Source organism: Carassius auratus, chromosome 11, assembly GCF_003368295.1.
Source record: "Carassius auratus strain Wakin chromosome 11, ASM336829v1, whole genome shotgun sequence".
Lineage (NCBI taxonomy): Eukaryota > Metazoa > Chordata > Actinopteri > Cypriniformes > Cyprinidae > Carassius > Carassius auratus.
Genome location: NC_039253.1, coordinates 2,344,323 through 2,355,135, shown reverse-complemented (window position 1 = coordinate 2,355,135; position 10,813 = coordinate 2,344,323). Strand labels below are relative to the sequence as shown.

At 36.4% G+C, this 10,813-nt stretch overlaps 1 protein-coding gene across 1 annotated transcript in view; it reads right to left on the bottom strand.

Annotated features, from left to right (window-relative positions):
• Positions 1-10,220, bottom strand: part of LOC113110555 (filamin-B-like) — a 66,840-nt gene extending 56,620 nt beyond the window's left edge. Inside the window, exons 1-2 of the mRNA XM_026274686.1 lie at positions 10,206-10,220; positions 9,843-9,977 (exon numbers count right to left, since the gene is read on the bottom strand). Of these exons, the coding sequence (XP_026130471.1) occupies positions 9,843-9,977; positions 10,206-10,220 (150 nt within the window). The remainder of the gene's footprint in view (positions 1-9,842; positions 9,978-10,205) is intronic.
• Between the last annotated feature and the right edge of the window lie 593 nt (positions 10,221-10,813).

Below are 10,813 nucleotides of genomic sequence, written 5' to 3'. Positions count from 1 at the left end.
TTCAGTGTAAAGAAGCTGTTGTGGAATGGAGAGTTTCAATGGAAGTGAAAGGTTCTTGATGGAACCATCAACGCCAATGAAGAACCTCCATTTACCTTCAAAGAACCTTCAAGTAGACAATTCTTAAAATAGCTACTTTTTTCATAGTGTGGAGATGAATTTCTCTCAGCTGTTGAACATAAAGAAGATATTTTGAGAAAGGTTGGTAGCCAGACAGTTGATTATAGCCATTAACTTAAAAAAAAAAAAGTCAATGGAAATCAATTCCCCAAAATTCTTCAAATATGTTATTGTGTGTTCAACAGAAGATGGAAATAGAGTTTCTAATAACATTAACTATCACTTCATGTCAGTAAGGAATCTTTTGTAGAATGGAAAGGTTACATGGATGCTAAAAGGTTGTTGATAAAGAACCTTAATTTTAACTGTGTAGAAGAACCACTTTTGGTTCCTCAAAGAACATTCCAGTAAACATTTTTCTTGGTGTGAAGAACATTTTAATAACATTTTTGTCCACTGTAAAGAACCTTCCGTGGAATGGAAAGTTCCAACGGTTCTTCAGAGTTCTTTAAAGTAGATGAATGGCAGGAGGCTCTCGATCAGATAAACATGGTCCCTCTTAACTGGAAACGCTCTTCTGATGTCATTTGGCTTTGGATATTCGGCCAAACAAGCACAACCCCTCTTGTCTTTGTTGTACCCTAATCCCAGGATCTAAAGGGTAAATGGTTTCATTTTACAGGAAGTACTCAGCAACAATAATGGCCCTTTGAGTGGCCGGGGTCTTTGCAGCGCAATTAAAAGCTTTGGGCATTACGAGAGAATCAGGAGGGGAAATTAGACAGGAAATTCCTGTAGAAAAAACTGGCCTCAGGCCTAACTAAACATCGCCATAGCAACCACTACACACCAGCAGACCCAGTGCATTGTGGGATGTGACCAGATAACAATGAGTCTCTAAAATACAAGTCTGTGCAATCTATCTATCTGTTGATCCATCCATACTTTCCATTACTCCATTTACTAATCCGTCGTTCTATCTAATGTTTGATCCAAACTTAACATCCCATATCCATCCACCCACACTTTCCATTACTCCCTCCATCCACTGTTCTATCTATACATCTGTCCATCATTCTATTATTGTTGTTCTATCCATCCATCTTTTCTTGTATCTATCAGACGTTCTACCCATCTATTGTTCTATTCATCTATCCATCCATCTATACATCATTCTATCTATACATCCATACTTCCATCCTTTTTCATTACTCCATCCTTCCATCCATCCTTCGTTCTATCTATCTGTAGTTCTACCCATTCATCATTATATCATCCATCCATCTGTTGTTCAGTCTATTTGTCATTACATCCATCCATTCATTGTTCTAGCTATTTGTAATTCAATCCATTTATCCATCCATCTGTTGTTCAGTCTATTTGTCATTTCATCCATCCATCCATCCACTGTTCTATCAATCTGCTGTTCTATACATCCACCCTTTCATTTGCTCCATCCATCCATCCATCCATTCATTGTTCTAGCTATTTGTCATTCCATCCATTTATCCAGCCATTCATCTGTTGTTCAGTCTATTTGTCATTCCATCATCCATCCATCCATCCATCCATTGTTCTATCAATCTGTTGTTCTATACATCCACACATTCATTTTCCATCCATCCATCCATCCATCCATCCATCTATCCATTCAATTCTATTAATCTGTTGTTTCATCCATCCTTTACATCCTCTATCCATCCAACCATTTTCCATTAATCCATCCATCCAACCAACCATCCATCCATCCATCATCCCATCTTCCACACACCTGTCTGTCATGATATTCATCTGTCATTCAATCTATTTGTCATTCTATCTATCCATCCATCAATCCATCATTGTTATATCAATCTGTTGTCATACATTCACCCATTCATTGTTCCATCCATCCATCGGTTCTAGCTGTTCTTTCCTTTCATCCATCCACCCACCCATCCATCCATCAACCAATCCATCCATCCATCAATCCATCCATCCATCCATCCATCCATCCATCATCCATCCATTCAATGTTCTATATGTCGTTTCATCCATCCTTTACATCCTCTATCCATCCACCCACACTTTCCATTACTCCATCCATCCACCCATCCATCCACCCATCCATCCATCCATCCATCCATCCATCCATCCATCCATCTATCCATCCATCCATCCATCCATCCATCCATCCATCCATTCATCCACCATCCATATTGTCTGAGTATCAATTCATTTTAATTCCACTTCCTTACATTCAAATACAAATTGCAATTCTACATCCTGTTTGCAAAAATAACTCTTCTTAAGTAGCTTAAACCGGCCTTAGGTGGCTTACTGGTCCAATCTGGTTCCACAGGTCTGGTTTGATGGTTTTAGAGGGGTTTTGTGCACACGGCCAACTAAACCATCCACAAAACATCTTAGTCTGGATTAAGCTTTTTTTTTTTCAAAAGGAAATTTAAGGCAGAGGAAATGCATCACTTAAGCATGCTGGAGGTAAAGCAGAAGGACAAACCGAGCACAAGATGCGTGTTGTTAGCATGCTGTTTGTGTAATCTAGGTACTTAAGACCACAAGAGTCTGTAAGACTGATTACGGCCCGTCGTGATGGCCCGGCTCCTCCAGCCCCTGATTTATCACCTCTGCTCGTAATAAGTGCTGCTTAACACACAGGTTTGTCCAGATTAAGTAATTACCCTAAAGCTGAAGTTTATTATCTTTAAGACCGGTGCTATGATAAAAAAGAGCCCCTGTCGGAGAGACGGAGCCAGCAGAAGCGCTGATGCTGAATGAAATAAGGTGATAATTAAGATGCGATGCATTAACGTGGCGTTTCTGCGGGCGCCGTCAGCGTGCGTGGTTCCTTACATTCATATTAGCCCCGGCGAAACCCCTCCAAGGGGGTGAGGGGGATAACAACTGGCCCAGAGCTTCAGCTGAAGGCACGAATTACTCCTCCAGCACATCTGTAAATAAAAACCATCCATTGTGTTTTAACTAGACTCTCAAACAGTGCTTTACTTCACCTAAAGTCACCATGAAAACACATTCACAACACCTTTTACTTGTGTCATATCATAATGAGTTAAATCAAGTCGACTTTAAATCAGGTTTAGTGTCATAAAACACTAACTTTATTTCTGGTCCAATCTGATCTAATGATCAGTCAGCCTTCAAAATAGTAGGAAGAAGTACTTCTCCATAATAATTCATATGGCTGTAAATAATACGTTTTTATGAAAGAACGGGTTTTTTTAAGGGTTGAAAAAATATTGTAAAAATATATATACAGTAATATCTATATATATATAATATATATATATATATTTTAATAATAATAACATTATTATTATTATTAGTAGTAGTATTAGTAGTAAATAAATTAACAAAGGTACTATTATATTGCATTTATATTGCATATTGCATTATTTTGCTTTATAAAATACTAATACAAATTATATTATTATTATTATTATTATACAACTTAAATTACAATACTAACACTTTTAATTAAAAATATACCCTTCCAAAAAATAAATAAACTAATATTTTTTTTAAATAAATTAATAATTGCAAAAAGTACATTATTTAATTGTAGTAATTTAATTTAATTTAGTGAGTTTAGTAAATGTAAATTTAGTTTAACTTGATGTACTAAAATAAGTAAAAATAAAACTGAAATAAATTGGCGTAAAAATATTTATAGATATTTAAATAAAGCTTATTAAAAAAAGGACAATAAAATCAATAAAATAAACTAAAATGAAAACAAATATATATTTTTTTAAACTTTAATAAAAACTATAATAGTATTTTCAATTTGTACTAAAATAAATTTTTTTGTCATTTGCTAATTGGCCATTTCTTTCATAAAACACTTTAAAGTGATGTTTTGTTTCCTGTGGAGTTTAATGCAGGATGTTTGGTGTGGTGTAACAGCGAGGTCGAGACGAGCATCAGTGTCCGAGTCCTCGTGTCTCTGATCGATGACTTCAGGAGCACAGAATAGCCTCTGACACGTCCTGCTTCACAGACTCTGAAGCCGGGACGATCAGCACTCAGAAGCACAGCGCGAGGCGAGACGGGACGCTGCCCAGACGCCAGCCGTTATCTGTGTGATTGACAGCTGGAAAAACATCTTGAGATGCTGAAACTAGCTGAAACTTTAAACTTAAACTGGTTTGAGAAGTTAATAGCTGGTCCAAGATGATCTAATGTTCAGCTAGCATGCTACGAAACAGATGGATTCTCCAGTAACAACTTCTGTAATTCCTACAAATTCAAAAAAAAAAAAACTTAAAAAGTTAACCTTATTATGAAAGAATGTGTTTCAGGGCTGCACGATTTGGAGAGAAAAAAACTTGAATTGCACTTTTCTAATGAAAAATAGAGTTGCAATAAAAATTAAATTAAAATGACGTTTATGCAGTCAGCAGACGCTTTTATCCAAAGCGACTTACAGTGCATTCAGGTTATCAGTTTTGACCTATCATGCTTTCCCGGGGAATCGAACCTCCAACCTTGCACTTGATAACGCAATGCTCTACCAATTGGGCTACATGGAACACACACAAAAAACAAATGTATAAAAATTTAAATAAATAAATAAGCTTTGTTTGTAGAGTTGCAAATTTCGGCCAAATACTTTGTTAATTGTATATCAACATGATTTAAAAACTATAATAATATTTATTATTATTATAAAATTGTAACAAACTTTTTATTATGTTGATTATAAATATAGTAATACATTATATAGTTATTAATAAAGCTTCCTGTAATATATCCTAAAATAATAATATTAATATTAATATTTATTAGTATATGCTTTTTTATAACATAATAAAATAATATAAACAATAAATATTACTATTGATTAATTAATATATACTTATATATACTTACATATATATATATATATATAATATATTTATCAACAAAAGTTTCTGCAATATTTTCTAATATAATAATAATATGATTATTACTACAACAAAATGCAAATATAAATTATATTATATATATATATATATATATATATATATACAATTATTGTACATTTATTAAATGCTACTGTAATATTATACATAATTGTAATACATAATTTTACAGTGCAACTTTAAAATTACAATACAAATATTTTTGGTTGTTTGAAACACGCAGCGTTTATCGCAGCTGTATTGAAATGTATTTTAACGAAGCATTATACGAACGAACACTATTTAAAACACCAATTTTGTGCATTAGTTGGCCATCCCTTGCATAAAAACACTAAATAATGTGAATAAATAATCACACTAAACACAGCCAATCAAAACCAAAAGATGTTTAACATAACTGAGATGAGCGGAACTTTGGACCAATCAGAGACCACTGTGGGTGGAGCTACCCAGTAATGCAACAGAAATACAAAGAAAGGCAACAAAACTACTTTATAGATGCTAATAATACAGAGACAAACTCTTTTCTCCTCAATCCCAGTGTTAATATTATAAAGAACCGTGATATTCTTTAACCGCAAGCAGACAAATAAGCTTTTTCTACAAGATGCATTCGATTCAAAACATCTGTTGTAAACCAAGTGGATAAATTCTGCAATCCAAGGGTTTATTTGATAGAAACAGACGTACAGCACATCTTCTCCATTCGGTTTCAATCTCACAGCAGAAGGGTTTCTCTGGCATGTGAGGAGCAGAATGAGAAACATCTGTCTCGCTCACGTCGGCCCCTTAGCAGGGGATCATGGGTAATCAGCACATTTTGCAGGAGGGCCTCACGTTTACTGTGCACTTCAGAAAAAGAGTTTTTCTAAAGACTTTTCCGTTCCACAGAAAGCCTTTTATACTTGCATCATGAAACTAAGGGGTTTTAAATCAAAGTTTGCATGATGCAAATACAGCTCAGAGGTTCAGTATTTAATTCTTCTTCATAAACTCGTTAACACGTGGTGCTTGCGCTCTAATCTGTCTCAGGAAAGTGTAAAGTTGATCTGAACTGCTCATAAAGATCTCAAACATCTGCTAACATGCTTTAGATGCTCCAGTAAACGGCCTTTTGACCCTTCAGATCTTCTGCTCAAACTCAATGTCTTCCTCATAGTTGACCAGATTTCTGAAGTGAGCATGCATGAACCGTAAAGTTTACAAATGCACACAAAGGTGTAAAAATTATAATAATTTAACCTGCTTGTGAGAAACAGTGAAGAAGTTTCCCAGAAAACACCATAATGAAAAATACACAGGTAAAACTTGCATTGTTTTTGAATGGTGCTATATGAATTAAACTGATAAATGAAAATCCTTTTCTATATGTAAGGCTCAAAATTTGTTTACATTTTTTTTATTACACAATGATTCTTATTTTTTACCAAGAATTAAAAAAAAAAAAAAAAAAAAAAAAAAGTTATATATTATATAGTATATAGTTATATATATAACTAATGTAATATTTACTAAATGGCAAAAAATAATTATTTGAAATATAAAATAATTCAAATAAAATAATTAAATGTTGTTGTTTGCTAAATAGCAAAATGTGCTTTGTGATCAAATTGCATTGTTTTTAAATATGCAATGTGTGTGATTCTATTATCAAAATGATTTTAAAATAATATTAATAATCTGATTATGTTTCTAACTATTACTAAATAAAAATAAGCAAAATAAAAGCAATTGTAATATTTCATAATATAATATAAATAATTTATTTTACAATACTTTTTTACAAAATATTAATGGCTATCTGGGAAACACACAGTGCATATATTTATTTAATTAAATCACAGACATGCGCACGATTTCAAATTTATTTTAATTATTCCTGCAACCCTAATATGCATAATGTTCAAATGCATTATCAACATAAACACAATTATTATAATTTGCTAAATACAGACAACTGACAGTCCCTATCTCTTAATTCTGTTACATTTGTGCCAAAAAAGTGAAAAAGAGAGCAAGAAATGTGATATTTCCAGAGTAAAATCAATTAAACGCACACTGACTTCAGGTGTGCAGATCAAAATGTTTCAGAAGATAATTAGATTAAAAGATCTCCCCGGAGAACCAAAGACAGAAAAATAAAAGGTATTAAGGTCTCAGGTGACTTTGTCTCTGTCTGTCAGGAGCATCTTGAGCGATACAGACAAGCTGTTAATTGATGCTGTTTAATTGAGTAATTAACTCTGCTGACGCTTCGCAATGCTTAAGGCAGAATGTGTCGATTAATGAGAGACGAGGCTGTTGACCTTGTTTCGTAGTGGCTTGGTTTGGGGCCTGCTGTAATTAGCTTTTACACTCTCGTGTGTAGTGTGTGTTAAAACTAAAATAACTAGTCTTTAGCAACATAACTACTGGCTTTATGGCACTGTTTGAATAATGTAATTATTTTGCATAATGTGACTGCATTTCCCTAAAAACTGACCCTTTTATTAGCTTTGAAAATCAAATATAAAGTATTTTTTTTCCTTATATATATACTGTTATAAAGACCTCATTGATTTACATTACAAGCATCAGAATTTCATCACTTTTTGTCCATATAAATATTAGCGTCTGCACCAAATTGCTAATTTTTATTCCGTTTAGGTATCTGAATAAAATTGAGCTGTTTTTTCCTCCATATTCTCACTACGTCAGAGCATTTGAGCCTTAAAACCTGATGGATCAAATATGATAATCAACAATAAACACAGATGCAAACTTTTTTTTTTTTGTCTATAGGTTTTATAACTCTTCTGTTTATAAAAAGATTACTATTATTTCATATGTCAGGCTTTGCAGGGTTGAAAGTGATTTAAACATGCAATAAAACTGTAATCTGTGAGTGATTTTAATATAGAAGAAGCCGAGAGAGTAAAAAACAACTGTGCTTCATAAAACCATCAGATTAAAAATAATCAAAGACAAAAACGTGTTTTTCTTCTTGTTTTCTTGTAATTCTAGCCTCTCGCTGGGACTGTACTGATGTAGGGTCCCATGATTACAGGGTTTTTGGGGGCGTTACGGAGCGCCTGATCATGAAACGAGAGCACAACAACAGGATCCATGAGGTGACCCCCCACATCTCATCCTGAATGGAGCGGCTCGGGATGGGGCGACATATGGAGCGAGTGGGGCCTCATTGGATTTTCCTCTGGTTTTCCTCTACAGCAGGCGGAGGGTTTGTAATGGATCCACACTAATAACAGATCATGGGACTGTCAGGGGTGACGCGACTGACTCATTACAAACACTGTAATCACATTCGGTGAGACGCAGGGGCATCTCATTTCTCACAGCAGAGACTACAAATGTGTGGATGGCTTTTAGAAGAGTTCTAGGGAGATCATGTATTTAACCTGACACACAAATGAAAACCTGGAGACATTCTATTTTTGAATTATTATTGATTGAGGAATCATTCATTATTCATGACTCTTTGAATCAAACCAAGTACAAGTAAAAAAACCAAAACAGTCTGCAAATGTACTCTTTTCTTGTAGACTAAACAATATAATGAGAGAACATCAAAACAGATATGTATGGAACGAATGGCAAGACAGACAGATAGAGAAAATTACAGATAGAATGACAGAATTAACAAATACACAGAATGATAAAATGTGGACAGACAGACAGAATGATAGAAAGGACAGATATATATAAAGAAAGAGCGGAAAGATAGACAAAACAAATAGATATACAGAATTAAAGAATAGATAGATAAAGACATAATGGACAGATTGAGAGAATTGACAGAATATATATATTCTGACGGCAGACAGACAGACAGACAGACAGACAGATGACAGACAGACAGACGGCAGACAGACAGACAGACACACGGCAGACAGCAGACAGACATACAGCAGACAGACAGACAGACGGCAGACGGCAGACGGCAGACAGACAGAAAGATGACAGACAGACAGACAGACGGCAGACAGACAGACAGACAGACAGACGGCAGACAGACAGACAGACGGCAGACAGACAGCCAGACAGACGGCAGACAGACAGACAGACATACAGCAGACAGACAGACAGACAGACAGATGACTGACAGACAGACAGACAGACAGACAGACAGACAGACAGACGGCAGACAGACAGACAGACAGTCAGACAGATGACAGACAGACATACAGCAGACAGACAGACAGATGACAGACAGACAGACAGACAGACAGTCAGACAGATGACAGACGGCAGACAGACAGACAGACAGACAGACGGCAGACAGACAGACAGACAGTCAGACAGACAGACAGATGACAGACAGACATACAGCAGACAGATGGCAGACAGACAGACAGACAGACAGACAGACAGATGACAGACGGCAGACAGACAGACAGACAGACAGACAGACGGCAGACAGACAGACAGACAGTCAGACAGACAGACAGATGACAGACAGACATACAGGAGACAGATGACAGACAGACAGATGACAGACAGACAGACAGACAGACAGACAGATGGCAGACAGACAGACAGACGGCAGACAGACAGACAGACAGACAGACAGATGACAGACAGACAGACGGCAGACAGACAGACAGACACAGACAGACAGACAGACAGACAGACAGATATAAGCAGACAGACAGACAGACAGACAGATTGTAGACAGACAGACAGATATAAGCAGAGAGACAGACGGCAGACAGACAGACAGACAGACAGACAGATATAAGCAGAGAGACAGACGGCAGACAGACAGACAGACAGACAGGCAGACAGACAGATATAAGCAGACAGACAGACTGACAGACAGACAGATGGATGTGGGCAGTGATTCTCTCCACTCCACCTCACTAGCATCAAGATCAGCCTCAAAACAACAGCAAACCACTGCGTGACATCATCCCATTGAGCCCTCATGGGCTCGTGCCACGGGACGTCCTGCACTTCACTGGAGAACTGAGGGGCCACTCGAAGGAACCAACCCGTCTGAGCACAAAGAGCTTCATTCAAGAGCAGATCTTTTGTCAGTCGTTTTACTAAAAGCAATCGGAGCCCCCTTCAGAGCCGGCGTTTGTCAGAGCCACTGACGTCGGAGAGTTGCTCGCTGAGTCTTTATGAGGCCCAGCGGAGCTCGGGATGTTTCCAACTCCTCGGCTTTGAACTCAGCTCTGGAACTGATGATTTTTTTGTATAACGGATCAACACCACACTGACCCCGAGTCTGTCCATACCGCTACGCCGGTCTGATCTAAGTCTCATTCACTCGCGCTCCACTCTATTTGTCATCACATCTGGTCCATAAACCCTTATAGCTTCTGTCTCCGATCTCTGTGGTAACACTAACCAAAGCGTTGGCTTAACTAATAGGCACTCATTAGCATTTCAGTGTTTATAAGGGGGGAAAAACCCATAATGAGTTTCATGTTGAGTCAGAAACTGAAAGTAATCAGCTGAATCTGGTTAATAGTTTCATTGGGGTCAGTGGAGATGAGTGCACGGGTCAGAATTGACCACAGATCTCTCATTAACAGGTTAGGTGTTAGTCAGAGATCACATGACAAGCTGTCAAGAAGAAAACGTTTAATTAAAGATAATAAGCCACTAGATTTGTACGTTTTTGGAAGAATGCATTGATGCATATCAGTGCAAAATTAACCACCATGATTTTAGCATAGATGCACTGAAAATAATTGAGTATAGTTAGTATTTTTGCCATCTTCCAGTACAAATATTTTAAAATATATTTAAAATACAAATGCATTAAGGTTACATGCAAAAGAGAAAAGTTTATTTTTCTGACCCCAATGGAAGATGTTTTTCTT